The sequence below is a fragment of the Alosa pseudoharengus genome, unplaced genomic scaffold (assembly GCF_046254945.1).
Source record: "Alosa pseudoharengus isolate Yale_2024_CS ecotype anadromous, Long Island Sound unplaced genomic scaffold, YU_APseudo_1.1 YU_APseudo_1.1_scf_9, whole genome shotgun sequence".
NCBI lineage: Eukaryota > Metazoa > Chordata > Actinopteri > Clupeiformes > Clupeidae > Alosa > Alosa pseudoharengus.
Genome location: NW_027468881.1, coordinates 263,856 through 289,532, shown reverse-complemented (window position 1 = coordinate 289,532; position 25,677 = coordinate 263,856). Strand labels below are relative to the sequence as shown.

Here is a 25,677-nt window from a genome sequence, read left to right as displayed (position 1 = left end):
CAAAAGCACACATTTTGTAAATAAGCGGGTCGGATCGCGGGTCGGGTATAATTTTGTCCTAATTAATATTCGCGGTCTGAGTTGCGGTCGGGTTGATTAAAATATCGGCCGACCGCGGGCCGCTTGTGACCAAACCCGCGCAAGATATTGCTGTGTAGTCTGTGCCATAAGATTTATTCCTGCAGGCTGCCCGTTTCGGCTGGCATACTTTTAAATGGCTTCGCAAAAAGTAGGCCTACATAGACCATAACTTGTACTACTGTCATCTTCTTTAAGAACTTTTCCCAATATTTCCCATAGCCTATATCGCTTTTCCTGAAGGGGTGTCTTTATTATTTTAACTTGCGTCTTCAGCTTCTTTACTGTTGACTTACTGTATCGATGCTTTACTGTATTGATGCTAGCCTTCTTGTGATATTTTAAGTAGGCCTATTTGTAGAAAATATATATTTAATTAATTTTAACTGACCCGCCCGCAAATGACCCGAATACCATTAAAATATGTTGTTTATGACTCATAACCGCGGGTGACCTGCAAGCTTACGAGGGGAGTTGTGGGAGATTCAGGTAGGGTTGCGACTTTTTGGACTCGCCCACTCTGTCAAAGAGACGTGAATCATGTTTTGGCCTACAAACCTTTTAAAATATCGAAAACGGATCATTGATCAGTGGGAAAAAAATATGGATCAGGAAAAAAAAAAAATTCTCGGCCCTCCCCCCAGGCCAAAAAAATTCTCCTGGGCCTTCCCCTAAGGCTTAAAAAAATCTCTTAGGCCCTCCCCCCCCTGACGACCCCCCCCCCCCCCCCCCCCGGTAAATATCGTACAGTCCCTAATGCAGTTCAGTGAATTAGCAAGATACCATCAGAAGCCAACAATCATAAAGCACCTGTGTGCGCGCGCGCTCTCTCCCCAGCGCATGAAGCTGTCTGCGTGTTGTAGGCTAGATTTGCGTGAGTTCTTTCTATCTGCTTTACTTTTGTGAGTTGCGACCACCTAGGCTAGACGTTCTATGAGGTACCAGTGTTTAGCTGTGTCACAAAACAATAAGCTTTGTCAGACTACTTTTAAAATGATATTCAGGGCTATATACATTTTAAACATTCGGGGCTGAAGACCCGACAAAGCCTTGCGTTAATTCTTCAGGTGGGAAGTGTCAGGAATTTTCATACGAGAGACGCTCTCATTGGTGGTATATGGAGTAGGGAATTGACAGCAACATATCCAATCACATTATGAGAGATGCTGAATTTAACATAAACTGCGATGTTTGATTTTAAATTAATATAAATTTAGCCGGGACTGTAAGCTGGCACACGTGGGTGCTCGATGTTTTCAGTGGGTGCCCGAGAGACGGAGCACCCACGGTATCGGCGCCTATGACAAGCGTATGTCGCGGTTGCATCCATACAAACAAACATGCAATGTGAACGTCTGGGATTGGGGAGAGCACTAAATGCTCTTCTGAATAAGCACGAAGTCATGCCTTTAAATGAAAAACACTCTTTAATAATCAAAAAAAATAAACGCTAATGAAGTAAACTTGTGACCATCTTTATTAGGGCAGGGCAGACATATTTCTGGCTATTAAATTATTTCTAAACCAGTCTGCTAAAGTCTGTAGTGAAGTCTGTGTAGAGTTTTCCAGCTCCATTTCTTTTTACGAGACACCCTGCTCACTTGAGACCTCTGCCGGTTGTTGCAGTGTCGTTGCAGCGTCACTGGAAAAATACAAATTAAAGTCGCGTGATGCCGCGTGATCCCGCACGCGGACCGCGAGGAAAGCTGGCCAAGTCGAAGCACTGCCCACTGTATGAGTAGACATTCAGTATGTTTGAAATAATTAATTTGATAATATTTTCCATCTTTGCAGAGGAAAAGTTTTGTGTAAAGTGAATTAAAGGCCTGTCTCTAATACTAGCCGGTGTAGTTTGGCAATTTGGGAAAATAAAAGCCTGGGCTATTATTTGGAGTTTTACGGTGTGTCCACTAAACTAGTAGTGGAAATTTGATTGTTTTTCCCCCAGATAAAGCAAAAATGTCCATGCATGTTATGAAGTACCAATGTTTCTTTTTTGATTATTCCTGTGTATTTGTGTGTCTGTTTCATAGGTTGCAGCAGCTCCAGGCAGTTACATGTGGTACAAGTGGCAGCAGTAGCAGCTTGAGAAGAGTTCACACCACACCTAATACAATGACTAACTTGGCCATGCCCTGTGCTCCTGGCCCAAGTGAATGCCTCATCTGTTCTGAACTGGCACTGCTTGTTCTTTTCTCCCCATGCCAGCACAGTGTGGCCTGTGAAGGTTTGTGTACACACCACATACAAATATTTGTGTCACATTCTGACTCACAAGTGGAAATAACCTGATGTAATCTTATGAAAAAATAAAAGACTTAGTAGCACTATAGTTGGGTCCATATTTAAACACTATGCAGGTTTAGATATTGCTGGCGACTGTAGAGCAGCACCATTCATTCCGACATACCCCCACTCTGACATTGACGTCTAATTGTCGGAGTGGCGGCATTTCCATTGTTTTCAAACGTCCCACCACTCCGACAATTTCTGTTTCCATTGTCGGAGTGGCGGTACTTTACTTTTTTTTCAAACGTCCCGCCATTCCGACATGAGGTCATTAATGTAAATTTCATTACTATTATCATTGTACTTTAATTACAGTGCATGAAAATGTAGGTCTTACTTGTGACATCTGGGCTTTGTATTTTTCTTTATCTTTGTAACTTTTATACTTTTTTAAACTATTAATTTAAAACTAGTCAAAATTTCCCCATAGACTTAAAATTGGACTGATGACATCACAATAGGGCCATTAAGCAATTAGAATCCTGGGCCAGGTGTTCCGGCCACCTGCACCAACTGTCAGTTTCTCAGGCTTTAAGCATACAATCTCATTCTCTTAAGACACAACCTGTTCCACTGCTTCCTCTGTCCGCAACTGTGTCAAAATAAAAGTTCTCACCACAATAATTCACTGTTAAACAATTTAACCATTTAAACTATCCACTTATTTAACTGTTCAGCCATTCCAACTATATTAAACCACCACCTACCTAGCAACCAACATAGCAACCACCTCAGGTACCCTAGCAACAGCCTAGCAACCATGTCAAATACCCTAGCAACAGCCTAGAAACCATATCAAATACTCTAGCAACAGCCTAGCAACCACTTCCACAGTTACAACCTAGCAACCAATATAGCAACCAATGTGTTTAACCTAGCAACCACCACAACTAACCTAGCAACAGCCTAGCAACCACCTCAAGTACCCTAGCAACAGCCTAGCAACCATGTCAAATACACTAGCAACAGCCTAGCAACTACCTAAAGTACCCTAGCAACAGCCTAGCAACCATGTCAAATATTCTAAAAACAGCCTAGCAACCACTTCCACAGTTACAACCTAGTAACCAATATAACAACCAATGACTTTAACCTAGCAACCAGCATAGCAACCACCACAACTAACCTAGCAACAGCCTAGCAACCACCTCAAGTACCCTAGCAACAGCCTAGCAACCATGTTAAATACCCTAGCAACAGCCTAGCAACCACTTCCACATTTACAACCTAGCAATCAATATACACTGCGTGAAAAGTGTGATTTTCGTCCCCGTAAACGCCCGGAGATCTCCCTCATTTTCGGCAGTTGCCGACAATTTGCAACAATTTGCAAATTGCAGTTTGTCTGTGCCACAAATTGTCAGAACCGTACTATGATGTATGTGGAGAGCTTGCAGAGTGCTAATGGCTCTAATTAGCATATGAATGCAGTGAAACCGCGCCTGGCCAGGCCTGGCTTGAATATCCTTACTCAGTATTGGATGAAACCACTACTTTCAAACAAGAAAAATCACTCGTGATTGGCAGCAAAACCACACCTGGCCAGGCCAGGCTTGAATTTCCTTACTCAGTATTGGATGAAACCACAACTTTCAAACAAGAAAAATCACTCGTGATTGTTTGGCAGATCTGGCACTATTGGTCACCCTGGCTCATAATAAATGTAAACCCCAATAATAAAATAATAATTTGTATATATATATATATATATATATATATATATATATATATATATATATATATATATATATTCATATTCATATTACATGTTATTATGCTGTATATTCATGTCATTGTTATCCTATGATACACTATTATTACCATCAAGGACATAAATGAATTTATAGAGGAAAGGAACACTTGCCAGGAACATGTTTATGCAAAGAAAGAGCTTTATTAAAACAAACACACAACTATGTGCAAAGCGAGGATCTGCTCACACAACAAATGGGTAGCTCACGAGCAGCCCAGAAGCTACAACTCAGTGAACTGGCTGTTTGCCGCCTCGTGGCTGTAAGCTGTTCTTTCTGAGGCAGACCCGTTTTGCAGACGCCTATGGTGCGTGGCTCTGTACCGGGACAGCAGCGTGGCATAGAGTTCAGAGAGCTCCGGGCTACGAAAGGACGGCGATCGTACAATCCATTCAGACACCCAGCCAACAACGCCGTCTTCATCAGACACCAGGACATCCAAAGTTCCACCTCGCCCTCTGCTAGCACACTGTCTCGATTCCAGCAGCTGTAAAAAACAATTAATAAAGACAATCAGTACTGTGCGATGCACTGCGTATGTGGACACGACACATCTATCAATGCACCTGGAAAATAGTCACCAAAAAAGTATTACCCTCTTTCTTCTTGATCGACTCAAAAAATACACTTTAATAAAGCAACTTACACTGGTTCTGCTCACTTGTTCTTTTGCAAGGCTACTAGGCTACTCTTAGCTTTGGTTTTAGGCTAGGGTACTTTTAGCTTAGCTAGCAGTCATCGAACATATTCTTACTGCAAGCTTGGGATTGTGCACCCGTCTTCTCTTCTGATAGTTAGTCTCCCCCGCACAGTTTTTCTGACTCCAGAGCAGCCAACCGGTCCTCTATGGACAGCAACCTGGAGTTTACCGAATTGCTTGAATGACTTGCAGACAGCTCCGAGCAAAGAGGAGGTCAGAGCCCCATTAAGAGGCAAAGTTAGTCTGTGAAAACAAAATGTACAGTTAAGATCAGTATCTATTAACGTAGCCTATCTATTTCCTTATAGCATAAAATATATATATATAAATAGATATTTTCATTCAACAAAAATATATGCAGTTCTGCATATATTTTTGTTGAATGAAGATAGTGATAAAGACAATGATTTATATATTTGCCTCTGAAATTCTCATTGTGTTGGTGTGAAGGGAAAATCTGAATCTAAACTTGAGTCTATCGACTGTTTTAAGTCAGGTTACATTATTGGAGCTTGCAGGGAACAGACATGTCATACCCAGCATCATTTCTGCCTGTTGAGCGTATTGCTGGGAGTTGTGTGGTTAACACATCCACTGTTTATGTTTCATATAGGCTACTAGGCTATAATGAATGATGATCGAGTGGCAGGCGGGTGCAGATGTTGAAAAAAACATTGCTTCGGGTGGATGGCGGGTGAATTATTACTATTATTAGCCTACATTACAGCTCATCTGCACATCTCAGGATGTTGGAATTTGATACAGGAGATAAATTGACTTGAAGAAATAAATAGGATTGGTAGACTGTCGGAATGGCAGTACTAAAATGTGTCGGATTGGTAGCATGTCAGAATAGCAGCATCACGGAATAGCAGCATGTCTGAATAGAAGCATCCAAACAATTTTATCAGGGGTATTTTAACCGAATGAGGCTATTGCAAATCTTGGGTTGGCACACCAAAACTGGGGGGGTGGGTATTTAAATGAATAGGAGACTACCCACTGTAATATATCGCATATATTAGTCCTTTGAAGCCTAGGCTATTTTCAGTGTTACCTTTTGATTATTTGATTTGGAAAGCAAGTTCATTATTTTGGGCTGCTATTAGAATGTATTAGAATTTCAGCCCAAAGTTGGATAACATGTAGAAATTTGCTGTACCGGTAATTTCAAAACCGGATTACTCGGGGGGAATGCTTCATATCCTCATAAGGTCTTCTGTTTATTTAATTTTTTGTTTCTTTTTCCCAGCGTTGCTTCACATACTCTGTGGAGTCCTTTTTAAGTGATTTGATGCCACGGTACAGTTTGCTACGGAGCCCGGGAAGGGTCACATTGGTAAATATTTTTAGGTCACGTTGGTAAATATTTTTAGACCGCTCTATTGCGTTCCTTCGCAATAGTTTTGCGTTCCCATGAAATACTTTTGCGTTCCCTCTAGGGGTGGGCGATATATATCGTCTGCGATAATATCGTGATTGTTGTTTTAACGATGTGCAAATTTACATTATCGAGTATTTAAATTACTTATGGGGGAAAAAAACACTCGAACTCGAAACCCCATACATTCACTAAATCCAGGAGGTGTATGCAAGAGAAGCCCCGTTGCAGCAGAGCAAGTGTCACATGATCGCTAGTGGGTTCACCTTGTCACACGCAGGCCTTATGTTTATTTTGTGTAGCGAGATGAAGACGTAGCCTACAAGGGATTTTATGCAGCTACTTCTGTTCACGTAGCATTGATGAGACAGTCACATTTTTTCCTACATGGTATTGTATGGAGAGAAAACATTTGCCTTTGAGTATTTTAGTAGTCAGTTGTAAACAAAGAACTCTTCTCATGTAACCCTTTTGTAAATGGTCTAAAGTTCGCTCTAAATATCTACGTGTATCAATTATGCTAACCGTTAGCATCTCTATGGGATTTCTCATATACATTAGCCATAAGATAACGCATTAGTTTCTATTCTGTAACTTCTATTCTGTGGAATGCTAGCCTACATGATTTCTCTTAAACAAAACATCGAAGGGAATAACTGAGATGTACTCTGTTAGTCTGCTTAGTTTTACAGTGAATCCTAAGTAAAGGTTTTTGAAAGGAACTTCAGCTTCAGACTTTCTCTTGAGAAACTGTTAGGCCTAGTCATCATCTCTAATGTAGCTGGCTAGACCATGTCATTGCCACACACACAAGTGGGGGCAAAATTGGAAATGTGTCATAGAGTGACAATGCATTGGTTGATTTGGTTAAAAAGTCACAGGTTAGGTTATTGGGTTATTATTGTATTGATGCTATTCATAAATAATGAGCTGTAAAGTAACTCAGACTTTTACAATTTGTTTTTAAGGATATCGACTAATTATCGTTATCGTCAAAATCACAAAAAATATTGAGATATTATTTTTTGTCCATATCGCCCACCCCTAGTTCCCTCACAATACTTTTGCGTTCCCTCGCAATAACTTTTGCGTTCCCTCGCAATACTTTTTGCATTCCCTCGCAATAACTTTTGAGTTCCCTCGCAATAATTTGTGTTCCCTCACAATAACTCTATGCTGCTGCTTCCTCAGTGAGCCGTGCCACATCCCATGTCGAATTGGACAAACGATACTTTAAAATCCTCACTTTAATGTTACTGTGTGAGGCTGGCAACTATAGTTATGCCAGTTCATAAGGAGCCTCACAGCTGTGCAAGTTGCAGCAACTATTTCTCCTCTCACGGATCCCGTTCTCTCGTGAATCCATGTTGCCGTCTGCTGTGTGTGTGTGTGTGTGTGTGTATGTGTGTGTGTGTGTGTGTGTGTGCATTGAGTTAGCCTACCCTCTCCCCACCTCTCCCCCCACTAGATCCCACTCACTCACTGTGCGCTCTGATATGACACTGACCATGATGAACTAACGTGCTGACAGCGCTGCGTGAATAGGGACTGAAATGTATGGAGCCCAAGTTGAAACTGCAAAGCAACAGAACAAAAATTATCCTGAGGAACTCAAAAAGGTATTGCGAGGGAATGCAAAAGTTGTTGCGAGGGAACGCAAAAGTATTGCGAGGGAACGCAAAACTATTGAGTGGGAACGCAAAACTATTGCGAGGGAACGCAATAGTGTGGTCTAAAAATATTTACCAACGTGACCCTTCCCGGGCTCCGTAGTTTGCTTATCAGTCCTTTACTGTTCCTGCAGTTATAGGCATCAACAAACAGCTGGACATCAGTTGACAGTTCCCTCTGGTTAGAATCCTTAATCTCTTTACGAAAATAATGAGAGAGTTGTAAATACCTATAGAAATCCTGTTTACTCAGCCCATAAGCCTGACATAGATGTTCAAAGCTATGAAGTGCCCTGTTTTTAACTATTGTGCATAGAGATGTGATGCCATGATAGACCCATTGTCTATATCTGAGGTCATACAATGACGGCTTGTAGTCAGGGTCGTATGCAGGCCACCTGAGTAATTTTGCCTCTCTCTGGAGCTGAGAGCGATGAACTACTTCAGCCCATATCTTCAATGATAAGTTGACCCATTGGCTCTCTGTCTGTAATCTTTCCTTATCACTGTCAATACAACCTATTAATGATTGTATCGGGACATGTGTCAAAGATGTCTCTATATCTTTCCATTTGGCCTCATAAGATGGGTTACACAGCCATATAAGTGGCCTTAGCTGAGCTGATATATAATAATCCGTTAAGGATGGGAGAGCCATACCCCCCTCTTCCTTTGGTAACTGAAGTGTGGAAAATTTTACTCTTGGCCTCTTATTGTTTCATATGAATAGTGAGATGTGCCTATTCCATTCTCTGAATTGTTTTGGGGAAATGTCTATAGGAAGTGACAAAAAAGATAGTAATCTGGGCAGGATGTTCATCTTGACTGATCTAATTCTATCAGCAAAATCAAGGGGGAGGAGACTCCATCTATCAAGGTCATCATATATGTTTTTGTTTACGCAGTTGTAATTAGATTTGAATAACTGGGACTGATCTTTAGTCAAATATATTCCTAAGTATTTGATTTGGGTAGAGTACCAATTGAACTTATATTTTGTGGTAAATTCCTGTGTGGGAGTGACATTAAATGTCATAACCTGGGTTTTATTAACATTAAGGACATATCCTGAGTATTTCCCATATGTTTCAAGCATATCCATTAAAACTGGGAGGCCACTGGCTAGGTCAGTCAATGTGACGAGTACATCATCGGCATACAGGCTTACTTTATATTCCTCACCTCCAATGAAAATACCTTTCAGTTTTGCCTCCTGCCTTATTGCCTAGGCCAGAGGCTCAATGGGGCTGGCAGGGCAGCCCTGTCTACATCCTCGCTCTAACTAATGGGATCTGAGAGGCTGCCATTAAGAATAATCCTTGCTATTGGGGAGAAATAAAGCGCCAGAATACCATTTATAAATTCATTCCCAAAGCCAAATCTTTTCATTACTGCATAAAGAAACTCCCATCCAACTGAGTCGAAAGCTTTTTCCGCATCCAGACTTAGGATGATGGCCCTGGATTGTTCTTTGTTAATGTTTTCAATAATATGGAGAGATCTCCTGATGTTATCCTGTGTTTGTCTATTCCTAATGAATCCTGTTTGGTCCTCATTTATTAACTGATGCATTGCGGTTTCCATTCTCTTTGATAAGATTGTAGCATAAAGCGTATAGTCTGCATTTAATACACTGATTGGTCTATATCCTTTGCAATCCATCCTGTCCTTCCCTTACTTGGGGATAACTGATATGAACGCCTCTCTCCAAGATGGCGGAGGAGATCCCTCCTCTAGTATATAATTAAAGCAGATTTCCAGAAGAGGTACTAAATGTTCCCTCATGGTTTTGTACCATTCTGGAGGAAATCCGTCTATGCCAGGTGACTTATTATTATTCAGACTTGAAATAGCTTTGTTTATCTCCTCCTTTGTTATAGGCAGACTTATTTTTTCATTGATTTGTGTGCCAATATTAGGAAGGTCTAATGAATCTAGAAATTCAGTTATTGTCTGTATGTCTGCCTGGTCCATTTTGGAGTATAGAGAAGTGTAGTATTTCTCAAAGGCTTTTTGTATGTTGTCTAGATTTTTAACAGTCTTGTTTGTGACAGGGTCTTTTATCCTATGAATTGTATTTTCTGCTTGTTGCTTTCTGAGTTTCCAAGCTAGTAGTTTTGCTGCTTTGGGACCAGCCTCATAGTATCTTTGTTTCAAAAATCTAAGTTTTTTCTCCACCTCCTCACTAAGTAGTTTGTCTATGTCCTGCTTGGTAATTCTTATTTGTTGAATAATGACAGGGTCTTTATGTGTATCTGTTCAAGATCTTTTAATTTTTCTTCTAGATTTAACAGTTGTTGTGCTTTTGTCTTCTTCGATAAGGCTGTCCAGGCTATGATCTTACCCCTCAAGACAGCCTTAGACGCATCCCATAGTATACTAGGGTTTACTGTCCCATTATCATTTTCTTGAAGGTATATACCTAATTCTCTTTCCATTGCTGACACAAAGGTGATATCATTTAACATTCCAGAGTTTACCCTCCAGAGTGTTTTGCGCCTTCTGCCTTCCAAATGCATAGTTAAATGAACTCCTGCATGGTCAGAGAGAACCCTCTGGCCTATTTTGCAATCTTTGATTCTATGCAGATCCTCGTTATACATAAAGACATAGTCTAGTCTTGAGTGAGTTGCATGTCTCCCTGAGTAGAAGGTGTACCAAGGTTCTGAGCCATGCACTGCTCTCCACACATCATTTAGTCCCAGTTTTCTTAGGGCCTTATTGATTAGTTTTTCGGTATGGTTCCTTTTCCTATTTTTATTGGTTGTGTCTAAAGAATGATTGAGGAGCACGTTGAAATCACCAGCACAAATCAGTGTTCCATATGTCTCTGATTCAATCAGACCGAACACTTTTATATAAAATGAAATCTCACTCCCTGGGGGGGCATAGATGTTAAATAGAGTCACCTCTCTCTGGTCTATTTTGCCCTTAACCAGAACAAACCTGCCTTCTTTGTCCCTTATTTCAGATATAAATTCAAATGGAGTTGAGTTTGAAATAAGTATTCCTACCCCCCTTTTCCTGCCGTTTTTGTATGATGAGAAAAAAGTATTTCTAAAACCCAGTTTTAAAATTGTTCATGTTCGTCTCCTGACATGTGGGTTTCCTGCAAAAACACTATATTTATCCTATCCCTTTTAACCTTGGCTATCATCTTACTGCGCTTTATAGGGTTGTTGTCCTGCTGTACTCCTTTAGTCTCTCTATCACCTGTTGCTGGAACTTCTCCCTTCTGGGCCGGGTACATGAATCACCTCCCACGGCAGTAGTTTGGCCAGTGTTTCCTCTGTGAAAGCCTCCGCCTTCTCGCAAATGATCTCGCCCACGTCGAACCCCCATCTTCTCAAATCCTCCGCCGCTTGTGTTGCGTTATAGTACGTAGCCGTGTCCGTTTTTAGGTGAACTCGCATTCTGGTCAGTGGAGTCTGAAAGCGTACTAGGTGTTGTGATAAACAGTTTGCGAGGAAATTAACGTTAGATATACATGAAATTTAATCATTTCTATCTGCACACAGTGCTTCGTCCATATCCACACCTATTACTCACGGTGGCATATCTCACGAACACTTTAGTCAACACATGGCAAACCATATATCAAAATAAACAGAAGACCTGCGGTTCCTTCAGGGCTTTCTTAATAGGGGCATATTCCTTCCTATTCTTCTGGACCGCCTCAGCCTAGTCGTGGTCGAAGTAAACTCGCTGGTTATTGTGGCTAAGCCCTTTCTTCCAAGCAGCGTAGAGAATTCTTTCTTTGATAGTGAACTGGAGGAAACAAACCACCATTGAGCATGGTGGAGCATTTGCGGATGGTTTCGCTGTGAGGGCACGGTGTGCTCGTTCTATCCCCAGATCACTGGTCCAGTTCGGGTCAATATCCTCACTTAGTTGCGTCTTAATCATGTTCACCACGAATTCCGTTGCAGAAGTACCCTCTGCCTCCTGGAATTCCATATATTCGGATGTTATTCTGTCTTGAGTGGCCTTCCATTTCGGTCACTTTGCTCTGGAATGCTCGCTGGTTAGTTAGCAACTGGGTGAGCGTACCCTTAACCCCAATGTCCCACCGCTTTGCATCTGCCATATTATGTTCTACCTCTCCAACCCGCTCGGCTACCTCTTCAATCTGGCCTGACACATCTTGAAGTTTTCTGTGTATTTCTGAAGTGAATTCGTCCATTTGTTTTTTAATATCTTCTCTAAAGCACTTACTAAATTCCCGAAGGTCACTTTTAAGCTCGGCTCTGAGGGTTTCCATTTCTTTAGCTAAGACTTCGCTCACTGCTTCCCAAATTGTGTCCAAACTTTTGTTTTCACCATGTGCTCCACCTTGCTTTTCTCCATCTCCCGACTTTACCTCAGTTTCTCGCCCTCTCATAGTCGTCCTTGCTTTCTTGAGTTTGTCCGCACTTATTCTTACAACTGTATTTGTAACAAAATATATGAATAATATAATATTGAGTGGGAAAAGTTAAGCTGATACCGGAGCACAGAAATTATGCTGTCATGTCAACTCTCGCGCCACCGCAGGTCTTCTGTTTATTTTGATATATGGTTTGCCATGTGTTGACTAAAGTGTTCGTGAGATATGCCACCGTGAGTAATAGGTGTGGATATGGACGAAGCACTGTGTGCAGATAGAAATGATTAAATTTCATGTATATCTAACGTTAATTTCCTCGCAAACTGTTTATCACAACACCTAGCCGCTAATATCATGGGAAAGCTCAGGTTCCGGTCTTCCATGTGATATCTGTGTGATTTATGTATGTATGTATGTATATATACTCTTTTGATCCTGTGAGGGAAATTTGGTCTCTGCATTTAACCCAATCCGTGAATTAGTGAAACACACACAGCACACAGTGAACACAGAGTGAGGTGAAGCATCCCGGCGCAGTGAGCTGCCTGCTACAACAGCAGCGCTCGGGGAGCAGTGAGGGGTTAGGTGCCTTGCTCAAGGGCACTTCAGCCATGGCCCAATGGTCGGGGCTCGAACCGGCAACCCTCAGGTTACAAGTCCAGAGTGCTAACCAGTGGGCCACGACTGCCCCCAATATGTGTGATTATGTGTGATAAGTACTCCGTGAGCAATCCAACAGAGAATAATGGGTGTAAATTTGGACGCATTTTACGTTCGCCAGCCACATAGCCAGGCGTGGCCAAAGTTGTTGTTGTATAAGTATATATACTCTTTTGATCCCGTGAGGGAAATTTGGTCTCTGCATTTATCCCAATCCGTGAATTAGTGAAACACACTCCGCACACAGTGAACACACAGTGAGGTGAAGGACACAACCCTCCGGTTACAAGTCCAAAGCGCTAACCAGTAGGCCATGGCTGCCCCAAGTTGTGGTAGCCGCGGCCACCCCTGGCCACCCCTTGGTGGCGCCCCTGCTGCTGAGCTCCCTGTAGAGTCTCGATATATTTATAATATAATAGGACGCTGGGCCTGGATGCCGGCCTAATGAGTTTGGCATGGTACACATAATCCGACAATGATCAACAATATGCGTAATGGATAAATCTTGCCATGTTGACTTCACGTTCCCACACCGCAGCAACACATTCACAAATGTACAAACACAAACAAACAAACAAAAAGACGATCTCAGTAGACAGCATGCCCGGGTCGCAAGCAGAGCAGCGCCACCGGAAGAGGCTAATGTGTGTATATGTGTGTGTGGGGGTAATGGGGTTTGGGTGGGGGGTTGATCAAATGGTGTGTGTGTATGGGGGGAGGGTGTTGTGTGTGTTTGGGGGGTATGGTGTAATGGTATGTGAGTGTGTGTGTGGGGGGAGGATGTATGTGTGTTGGGGGGGATTAATGGAGGGTGTGTGGGAGGGTTGCAGGCCCTGAGTACAAGATCAATAGAAGCTGGGGTCAAGATCCATAGAGCAGGCTGAATAAGGAAGCCGCTGAGACAGTCCAACACATAACAGCAGGATGCAAGATGCAGGCAGGAAAGACATACATGGAGCACCATAATCAGGTGGATGGGATAGTGTATAGGAACATCTGTGCTGAGTATGGACTGGAAGTCCCAAAGTCAAAATGGGATACACCTCCAAAGGTGGTCGAGAACAACAAAGCTAAGATACTGTGGGACTCCGCAGGTAGTAGAAAATGCATCGTTTTGTCATGTAAGGACTCTGTTCATAGTACATGACATTTTGAGTCTGTTAAGAGGCAAAAAAAGGCATGTTTAAATTATGCCCCAAGACCTATCATTGTAGCTGACTGAGAGTAATGGCCATTAGCTGCAGCTACTCCAGTTCTGTAGCACCAATTTTGGTCGGGTTTTTTTCCCCTATAGACAGTACTCGGCGACGTTTAGCGATCAAGATCCATGTAAAAATCGGCCGGATTTCTCCTTTAAGCTCTAGTAATACTACAGTATTAGTAGGGGGGCCTATGTGTCTAATTTGGGGGCTTGTGGGATTCACATGTTAATTTTTGGAGAGTATTATATCTTTGTTCTAGGGGTTCTTAAGATTAAAAAAAAAACATGTCTCCATTTTTTTTGAAGGTTATGAAGGACCCAAATCAAAGGTCAAATTCAGAAAAGGTCAGATTTGGTGTTTTGTCCATAAACCTCACAATGCTGGTATTATAGCATAGGGTTTGGTGCCAAAAAGCAAAGATATTCTACAAGGTAGTGTGCAAAAGTGGGCCACATAAACAATATAACATTATAAAACATGTTTAGGCTGATGATTGATCTCTTTAACAAGAAATTGTGCCTAAAAATCTCAAAATTGTCCGCTTAAAAAAATAATACTTCAATATCAATACTATCAATTCATGCCTATTATTGTGCTTGAGTGTAGGCCTAGCCTGCTCTGTCAGTTCTTGTCTACACCCATTCAGAGCACAAAGTGCAGAGATCTCTGTTAAATCAAGTTTAATAGACTTTTACATAGTACCAGCTGAAGTCTGAAAGGCCTTCCGTAGCCTATGTAAGTGTGTAGAAAAGAAAGGGTAAAAGATCAGATAGACAAACAGACAGGTGTGTGTGTGTGTGTGTGTAAGAGAGAGAAAGAGAGACACTACCAGCCTGGAAAGATTATGAACTTTCAGGCCCCTGGGCCCAGATGTATTAAGGGCCCCCCACTAATTGTTGCGGGGGACATTTTTTAAAATTTATTTGATGTGATTTCCTGTATTCTGGTGCATTTTGGGGATGGCCAATACTTTAATTCAATCAGATTCATAGCCTATGTGTTGATATGATGTGTTGATATTTAGGCAATGATTCCATGCAATGGCTTGGGCCCCCTGAGTCCTTGGGCCCCTGGGCTTAGGCCCGGTAGGCCCGTGCAGTAATCCATCCCTAACTACCAGTGACAGCTGGCTGATGATAGGCAGTGATAGAATTTAGAATATCGAATAACCTGAAGCACATAGTGCTCTGTTCTTCATGGTTGGTGATATTAGTGACCTTCTAGCCTTCTACATTTAAGCAAGCACATGTTCATAGTTCATGGTGGCACAGTCTAGTTAGGTTATATTCTGAGGTGTGTCTTTCTGTTAGTCAGGTGATGGCACACATATTCTAAAAGAAACAGATTTTGGGCATATGCCAAATTTCTTGTTTTTGTCCATGAGAGAGTATGGAGATGGGGATCACAGATCAGCCAACGATTACATTGTTACAGTGCAGTTATTTTACAACAGAACAAAGCAGTTTGGCACAGGAACTGCTACAAATCCACCTGTAACTATGAGCATCTGCAGCATGCAAGATTCCCTACTAGAAATCATGTGAAGCAGGCAGGACTCAGTGTCTTCAGAAAAAACGTGGTAGACCATCTTCTGAACCTGCAGCAACACCTGCAACTGCATCTAGAGGGACTTTGTACACTTGTTCAGCAGCAGCTGCTGGCAGCATAGATAAGTGCTTCTTCTGTCAGAAGCAGACAATAGAGCGTCTTCATGAGGTGTCCTCTTTCAATGCAGGCAACCAACCAAGAACTATAAGTAATATTTTGAAATCAATGACTTTTAACAGGTAGCCAGTGTAAAGATGCTAGGATGGGGAAATATGTTCATATTTTTTGTGTGTGTGAGCAGCTGCATTTTGAATAAGCTGTAAGCTCTTTAGACAGGTATTATTACAGCCAGCATAATAGCATTGCAATAGTCTATCCTTGAGATGACAAAACATTAATTTCTCGGCATCTGGTAAGGATAAGGACTTCCTTATCTTTGAAATGTTCCTTAAATGGTAAAATTAAGTTTTGGTGATCTGTTTTATGTGATTACTTAGTGCTAGGTCATGGTCAATTATAACTCCCAAGTTTTTAACACTTGTGGATGAGGTCAGTGGAAGATCACTATATGTAGCCTGTGATGTGGATAGGATATTCCTCATCTTTTTTAGAACCTAAAACCATGACTTCTGTTTTATCTGAGTTCAAAAGCAGGAAATTATTCGTCATCCATGTCTGTATATCTCTTATACATGTGTCAAGTTTGGCTAACGGGGTTAATTCATCAGGTTTTATGGAGAGGTATAGTTATGTATCATCAGCTAAACAACAGGGGCCCCAGTACTGAGCCTTGAGGCACTCCATATTTTACCATAATCTGGGTAGATGGTTTATTATGGACCTGTACAAATTGTTGATGGTTAGGAAGGTATGATCTAAACTAAGCGAGTGCTGAGTCTTTGATGCCTTTCAAATTTTCAAGCCTAAGTAGTATGTCATCGTCTATGGTGTCAAAGGCAGCGCTGAGGTCCAGGAGGACCAGTATCGATACAAGGCTAGGTTTTTTGAGGGAGGGCTTAAACGACAGCGGTACATGCGGTACATGCCCTGATAGAATTATAATCTAGAGCAAAACATTATCCAGGAAGGGGAGACCAGTCTTAAGAAGGTGAGTACAAATAGGGTTTAGTAGACTTGTTGTAGATTTTGATGAGGAAATTGTGGAGGTGAGATCTAATATGTTGTGTATATGTAAATGAATTAAATGTTGTTTGAGGTCTCATCTTTGATTCTGTGATTTTGCTATCTTTCAGCAATGGAGTATGTGTATTTGGTGAAACTGATTGTTATTGATCTTATCTCTTATTGTTTGACATACAATCATAATACTGACATATAATCATACTGTTGAAAATAAGAAAATAACTGTTTTGTGAACTTTATTCAACATAGCCAGTGATTTAGGCGAAATTTATGGTGTTAATTATAGTGAAATATACAATTTCACAAAAATAGGGTTAAAACAGGTAAAAAAAAAATGGAGGCATAATTTTTCTCCATGTTCAATGACCTCTAAAGACAGTCCAACCACTCTCCAAAAAGTAACATTTCAATCCCACAGAAACCACATAGGCCCCCTGACTATATGTTCTACTTTTCATTTGTGTACTGTTTGATTATCTATTTTAACTTTGAAGTGTTATGATGTGTCTGTTGATGCTGATGCTGCACTATAAATAACAATACAGTGAATTGAATTGAATAACTGTATGTTGGCTTACTTAAATTACCACCTTGTTCTCAATATCCACTGACATGGCTGCTAAAATTCCTTTTCCCTTCATTGTTTAGAATGTGCTCATCGGATGAAGAAATGCATCAAATGCCAGGTCACCATCACAAAGAAAATACGTCAAGGTATGTGCATACGGACACTTCCAACTGTTATTGTAATGGGGCTGGGGAGTATTGTCTTGATGCACTAAAAATAATCCATGGTTTCAAGCTTTTATTGCCCCCTGTAGAAGCCCGCACCAAAGGTGCAAAGCCGTATAGTTTATGTAAGGATTATTAGGGCCCAAGCACCGGAAATGGTTGTGCAGCAAAACCGGTAATGGAGTGCCAGTCTCTCTTTTAAAAACTTCCCATAACCTGTTGGGCCATTTCTAGGCTCCCCCCCCACCCCCAACATTGCACTGCTACTTCAGAGGGCAGTGTGTTCTTTTGGCCTACCATCAAATGCTGGACATCTTTAGAAAGCTAAGATCCTGTAGTTTCCTAGCACTGGCACAGAGTTACAGAGCCTAGAATATTGTTTTTTCTTTCTGCCGGATAACAAGCATCTCTGAACTGACCACATTTCAGCCCTCTAGGTCACTTGATATGATTTTAAAAACACAACTGAGCCCTAGCACCAAAGCTGCGTGCAAAAGTAGATCAATATAGAATGAAAAATTAGTACTTTAGACTGTTATTTGCCAAGGTATGCTCATGCGTTTTGTAATGCCCTATGGCAGGGGTTCGGCAACCTTTTTTGCCTGGAGAGCCACTTTTACCAAATTTATTATTTTTTTTAATCTCAGAAGAGCCACAAAAAGACGGTTACAAGAAAAGGTTTGGATATTTAACATAGGCTACATTTACTTTCATTCAACAGAGGATTTCTTAATACATTTTCTACTAGTTTTAAAAGTAGGCCTAATGTGCAAGTAACTTGAAATGTGAAGTGGAATGACAGAAGTATAGGCCTTAGGCTTCCCACCACCCCCTATTTTTCCAGTGTCCTTTGGTATGCAAAGTAACATCATAGTTAACAACACAACACTCAATTTTCGTTGACATGTCATTGGTGAAATTGAACATTAGGCATGCCAGAGATTAGATTTGGTGATGGCCTTGGAGTCTGGCTGGCTCATATTCAGTGAGGTGAAGTTTCATGAAAGAATTGAGGCTGTCAAGGGCAACTCCACGCAAAACTGTCATATCCATAACGCCAACTAAATACCATTGTGTTGGCGTTATGGATGTGACAGTTTTGCGCGAAATTGCCCTTAAACGTGAGCGCAGGTTTGTCTTTATATTTTTCATATGTGAGAAAGATTTCTCACATGCAAGTGGAACCGAACACAGCAATACTAACTCGTTGCAGTGTGCGATATATAACGGGCAGTTCATTTTGCGTTTTCAGAATCAGTCTTCGGATGGAAACTTCAGCCCATTTCAGCCCACTTGTGTTCACGCTCGCAAGCTGTGGTCGCTGACGTTTCCTTTTTGACATTTTCCTTATCTAGCCTACAGCAAGCGCACACACCAGCAATAACAATTAAAGTGTTCTCGTTGACTGAAATGGAGGGAAATCGGTGATTTTGTTTGATATTGACATGGCAATGAACCGCGAATGTAACAATATTGTGCAGGCTACGGTTACGGAGTCAAGTGAGGTGGAAAGTTATATCGGCTAAATTACTCAGATAGACCTACAATATTACATTTTCAAAATGAACGAACTAAAATAAAATACATTTTAATTAAATACTCGATAGATAGATAGATAGATATATTGAAATGTAAGGGTCTCAGTAGCATACAGACATCACACACAACATGCACTTACAGCAGAAATGGTAAACATAAGTTAAACATTAAATACTACATACATAAGGTAAACATTAAATACTCATTATTATTTTCAAAAGCTGAGCCGCATCAGAGGGATCAAAGAGCCGCATGCGGCTCCGGAGCCGCGGGTTGCCGACCCCTGCCCTATGGAAACTCCCCATAGGACTTTTGGTTACCCAAAATGCATACTGACATTTTGTGTGCATTTATGAGGTTTCTTGTAGACTATTTGGATTGTATGTCAGGTTCTGATATAGAATGACTACACAAAATGGAATAATTACACAAAAGTCTCTATTTATGCATTTTCTTTGGCTTCATGGGTGTGTATAAGATGGACTAAACTATGAGGTGGGTAAACTATGAATTCTGTGATCAGGGTAGGTGGACTGAGTGATACGGTATCAGATTTTTAGAAAAGGCATTCAGAACATGTTTGATGATGGTGGAGGTCTAACAATACAAGTGGTATTAAGTTGTTCATAGAGTGTTGATGATTGTACATATTGTTATTGTGGATAATACAGTATGATTTTTAAATGTTAACAGTTGTAATTGGTGAATAAACTCTTTTGAGAGGTGGATAAACTATTGAGTGAGTACTACGTGCTAATGTTAACATTACTGCCATCAAGCTGCAATGATTTGCCGCGAATGAATGCCGCCCAAATCTGTTGAGTCATCTTGTAGTGGTGCATCAAGTGCAACGTATATTCCCATCCACTATTGATGACGCGAAAAATAATAACGGTAACTCCACTGAAATTATTTGAAACTAAAGCAACGAGCCAGTTTTGTAAAATGTAAGGAGTAGAAAATACCGATATTCGTGTAAGGAGTAAGGAATGTAAGGAGTAAAAGTAAAAAGTTGCTTCAAAAATAAATAGTAAAGTAAAAATATCTGAAAAATCTACTTAAGTACAGTAACGAAGTATTTGTACACTTCCCATCTCTGCTAAAACCTAGCAGAATAGCCTAAACGCATTTGCACTTGTCTATTATTTGAACTCATTAGCAAAGTGAATCTAACGTTCACTATTGACTGACAATGAGTTACCATCGAAAACATAGCCTGGAAAAAGTAACACTTACCCCAATAATGGTCAAATGACTGAATAAAAGACTTTTACCCTGCAAAAGAGTCATTACCAATTTGCAAATGATGGTGAATAACTACTCATTCTGAGATGTATTTCAGAATATCTTTATTCTAACAATGTTTCCCATTGTAATTGTGTAATTTGTAATATTTTTCATGGATGTGCGCTGATGCACGTTTGTGGATGAGAGAAGCATGGTGTGTTGTGCACCCGCCCATATCACTGTTGAAAATGCTCTCTTAAAATAACATAAACAACTCACCATTGACTTCTGTTTCACCTTGCAGCGCATTTACAAATGAGTTATAAAGGTTACATTTGCATTTATTCATTTAGCACACACTTTTATCCAAAGCAACTTACACATATCAATGAAATTAAAGGGCAAGACCACAATGGTGGAAGCCGGGGCTTGAACCCCCAACTTTTTGGGTTACTGCTGCTAGCCCTGCTCCTTATCCACTACACTACCTCTGCCCAGTGCACAGATTTTTAATAGTTTGCTGGATGAGTTAACGGAGTTACCAGCATGAGTTGCAACACAGGAGACAGGAGAATCCGTTAGAATTCGTGAATCGTCTGCCTCGTCTTCATAAGTGGATTCGTGGGACAATTATCTACGTTCGTTTCGGATACCTGCATCATCCAAACGACCCTCAGATCAAGGTTAGCCTCCTAATTCCATCATGGGAGAAACCGAAAAGGAACCTCTCAGGCATATTACATATCCCTGCGGAGGCTGCGAACCTGGACAGGATCACCTTTCCCAACGCAACGCAATTGCATTCATTCATCCACATCAACGAGGAAACGCACAATCAAACCAACTCGCTCGCCTGGTACTTTCTCTCACTCTCTTACCCTCTCGCTTGACCAACGCACGTCAATCTCCAATCGCCAACTACGCATTCAACAAACACACACCCATGCTAACACATACACATTCATATACGGACATATTTTGTTTGATTGTTTTGTTTGCTACTTTCATGGTATGGAGTGGTTAGTTACGCTGAGTTACAAATGGGTTATCATGTGGCAGATGTGTAACTATTTGAAAGGGCAGCAGCTGCTAACATGTCTTGTGCCATACTGTTTTGATAGACATTTTTGTGTTGAACTTTTTCTAAAAACAAAGACCTTGGAAAATTGAACCGTACTCGTGACTGAATCTTTATTTTTATTTCTATTTTTCTACGATTTATTGCTGGCGGTGTTGACTCCAGTTAAGTGGCAGGATTTTAGGCCTGTCTGGCGCCTGAATTGCAGTACCTGGGGCTCGCCACCGTTACAGTAGCGATAGCCTTTTCACAACAGGAACACCTCTGTTCAAGAGAATACTGCAACTAGTGTCACCGACCACCACGCACGAGTATAAATTGTTACGGTGCTCCTGTGACGTCACATTGTCATTAGTGCATATGTATGTAGCAACTGTTAAATAATGGAAATATTATGTCAACAAATTATTATTGTATAATTTATTCAAGTGTAATTCCGGCGAAAATTGATCCTAGGGTCTTTTTCTGCATTAAAACACATCAAATAATGGCGGCCTTACATTGTACGATTTTGGTCTGTTTTCACAGTCGGCGACTAAATTTACAAAGTCGGACAGAAATCATGGGAGTTGTACTGGAATCGCAGCGCGCTCCCGTCAACTAGATTGTTTAGTGTAAGGTGCCAATCTTAGCGGTTTTAAGTCAGTCGGAGTCAGTCTTTTTCTAGTTTTGCCGTTACGACAATATCAAACATGTTTGATATTATCGCAAGTCTTTTGAGTCGTGGCTCATGCAAATAGTGAACAATATGAAAACCAATAGTGACATCTCTCCAAAATAGTAAATAGTGACCCTGCAAGATCCCTAGTCATTGCAAAATCATAGTCTGTGACTTAAAACTCTACTACTTGTCTTTAGATGTGAGAGGGTCTGAGACTGTAGTCTTTCAACAATCTTTTCCAAATCTTTGTAAATCTTTCCAAAGTCTGTCAGTGTAAGGAGGGCTTTAGCTGTAGAGACAGTATTTTTGATGATCAACCACTACAGAGCTTGCCCCAGTATACACTATAGCCCCAAATCGCAAACAGTGGATTAGCTAAGGGCGGTGAGCCATATGCTTCCCAAATTAACCAGTAATATTGTTCAAAACAGCACCAAACCTCGTCAGTAGCTTGCTCTGGGTTCCTACACATAAAACAAAGCACCAACAACGTAGTTAGTAATCCCGGAGTTTATTACAGAAGACTGCTGACTTGTTTTTGTTCAGATTATTTATATTTACTATTTTATTCCTGCTTATTTTTCCTTAGTTCTTGTACAATCGTTTAGTTTAGCTGCACAGTTATATTTAGTGTTTTTATTTCATTTGTTTATTCCGTTTTTTCCATACTTTTACACCGTTTTCGCATTTGAAGTCTCATTTGAAGTCTCTGCCTCTGCGCTCTACCTGCGCTGCTCGGTCAGCTGTTTTTGTTCTTCTGCCGATTGCCATCAGCGAGACATCTGACTGGTCTACACTGTTGTTGCTGCTTAAAACAACTTTCTGCCTGCTATTGAAGACTTGCTGCCTGCTAGTGTCTCTCTCCCTTTCCATCCTGTCTTCGCTGGGGTCGGTTGACTGTCCAGCTGGGAGATAGAGGCTTTGTGCTAGCCAGGCCAGGCTTGTTTGCATTTGAACATGAAGGCCTACACTGCCGCTGAACTTTTTTGAGGCATGTTGGATTTGGCTGGTACCTGCGCGACTTCACTAGTTCACGACTGTTCATCAAGTTGTGTAACGGAGTTTGTGACTGGCTGGCCATGGGGGCCTTGCGGTACTCAGCATTTGAGCTTATGCAGTTCGCTTCCAAAACTGTCGCTCTCAACAATGAGACTCTCCATCTCTGCCGGGCAGCGAAGATTTCCCGCAGAAAACGGTACATTCATCGAGGCTCAGGTCGCTCCCGTACCCAGAGGGCTCCTGAGGGTAGCGCTGGTAAGCCTATCCCTACAGTGGAGAATCTACAACGACCTCCTGGATCGTCTCTGCACGGTGCCTGCACACAGCGATTGCTGTCTCCACAGTGCAGCGGTGTCCCTCATATGGTGACGGGTTCTCTGGTGCCATCCACCACAACAGAGGAGCATCAAAGCTGCATCCTTCCACTGACTACTCCGGCTGACATCTCGGGCAACGGATCACGTGACTCGGACTTGCCATTTGACCGTATGCCTATTGAATCTGCATCTGCATCTACATTAATTACCACCCCCTTACAGTTTCCCATCACTTCTGATGACACTTCTAACTTTGATTTTAACCCATTAATCTTTAAGAACAGAAACGGTCTTGGGTTAATTCACTTGAACATCAGAAGCTTACTTCAGAAATTAGATTATATAAATGTGTTAGTCTTACAGACAGCTCCTGATATACTTGGCTTAAAAGTAGTGTCAATGACTATGATATAGCTTTGCATGGTTATAACTTCCATAGAGTGGATATAATTGGAAGAGGAGGAGGGATAGTAATTTATGTTAAGTCTAATTTCTCTGTAACAATTTTAAATGCCATCACCATCCAAAATAATTTTGAATTTCTTGCACTGAAGATTTACTTGGGACCTATCTCTGTTGTTGTGGTTGGGATCTACAGACCCCCCTCTGCTGATTTAAGTTCTATAGATTCTCTAGCAGAGCTACTTTCTCAGTACTCCAATTCTGAGTTGATCATTTTGGGTGATTTGAATGTAAACTGGCTAAATAATTCATCCAATTATCTCAAGGAAGTTAGTAGTGGTCTAAATTTATCTCAGCTAATAACAGAACCCACAAGGCCAAATTTAAAAGATCATTCTAGGTCTACCCTAATTGATCTAATCTTTTCCAATAGGACTGACAAAATTGTAGCCTGTGGTGTCTTTGAGCTAGGTATTAGTGACCATTGCCCTGTTGCATGCATAAGAATTAGAAAGATAATCAAGAGCAAATCTCACACAGTTACAAAGAGAAACCTGAAACATTTTAGTGAACAAGAATTTTTATCTGATCTTTTTCATAGCAACTTACATTATACCTCTGAAATCACAGATGTTGAATCGGCACTGGATTTCTTCCATAGGCGGAGTTTGACATTCAAGCCTACAGACAAAAAAAGAAAATAATTGTAGCAGCTGAGACCTGGCCTACCACTTGGGGAACACAGCATGAGCACATGGAGAAAACAAACATGCTAAATAATGATATATATATATATATATATATAATTACATTGTAACAATTTAACAATTCGTCCTCATGAAATCCAATGCAGCGAAAGGGGTGTCGCCTAGCAGTTGAAAACATTCGGGGCTTAGCCCATAGAGTCTGGTTGCTGCTCACTTTTGATAAATTAATCCACCGCCTCTAGCCTCATTTGCGCCACATTGATTGAATATTTTGTACAATCATATTTTGTCAATTAAAGAATGTAATGACCTGTTGCCATCTTGACACTTCTGTTTGCTATTAAAAACGAACTATATAGCCTAGTGTAACGGATGCCAGCTAGCTTAGCTGTGCTTGTGGAACGTGGCATGCAAGCCACCTAGCAGAGTGGAGTTTTAAATAACAAGATGCACCGGTTCATGCATGCTTAGCTTAAGGAGAACGAGTCATTGAAAACTCAAATTCGATTATACAAAGGCAAAGTAAGTAAACTCCAAACTTGAGTGCAGGGCAGACTTAAATCATAGTGAGAACTCCAAGAATTAGTGTTCACCTACAGTCTGAGCCTCTCCAAAAGCAGAAACGAAGCACAATCACGCCATTACGTTAAGACATGTTAAGAAATAAAATATTCATATTTTGCTGTAATCCTTTCTTTCAAAATTATTTTTATTGTTTTTCGATTGACACAGACAAAGTACAGCCTGATTATTTAAGAATTAACCCGCCCCTCCCACCACCACCCATCCCCCCACCCTCCCACCTTATCTCAGCTCATAATACACAACATCATAAGGGATAAAATAGTAATAATAGTAATAATAATAATAATAATAAAAAAAGCAAGGAACAAATCAAGCCAAGCACTACATATCAAAAGTGGATAAATAATAACAATAATAGTAACAATAACAATAACAATATACAAAACAAAACAAACACACCAAAAAAAAAAAAAAAGAAACCAAGACCAATTGGAAAGTGCAGGCAGTTAGTGAAGATGAAATGCCAACGAGTGCCCGCAAAGGAGTTGGCTGGAAGTCAAGGGCATACAGTAAATGATAAGGCAACCACTCTATGATTCAATCACGAGTTCGGGGTTGTGGACATAATCTAGAAATGATCCCCAAACCTTATAGAATTTTCCCTCAGATCCATGCAATGAATGGCGTATTTTCTCCAGTGTT

The 25,677-nt window shown here is 40.9% G+C and overlaps 1 protein-coding gene and 1 long non-coding RNA gene across 6 annotated transcripts in view; one reads left to right on the top strand and one right to left on the bottom strand.

Moving 5' to 3' along the window:
* mib2 (MIB E3 ubiquitin protein ligase 2) overlaps positions 1-25,677 on the top strand; it is a 266,147-nt gene that overhangs the window by 224,825 nt on the left and 15,645 nt on the right. For all 5 annotated transcript variants that reach the window (XM_076276716.1, XM_076276717.1, XM_076276715.1 and 2 more), the window contains 2 exons: positions 2,112-2,305; positions 17,437-17,502. In XM_076276716.1, coding sequence (XP_076132831.1) covers positions 2,112-2,305; positions 17,437-17,502 — 260 coding nt within the window. The remainder of the gene's footprint in view (positions 1-2,111; positions 2,306-17,436; positions 17,503-25,677) is intronic.
* On the bottom strand, positions 4,333-24,426 carry LOC143114886 (uncharacterized). The gene is made up of 3 exons (XR_012985015.1): positions 24,353-24,426; positions 4,873-5,061; positions 4,333-4,605 (listed from the first exon to the last, which is right to left on the bottom strand). It is a non-coding gene; the product is annotated as an uncharacterized LOC143114886 (long non-coding RNA).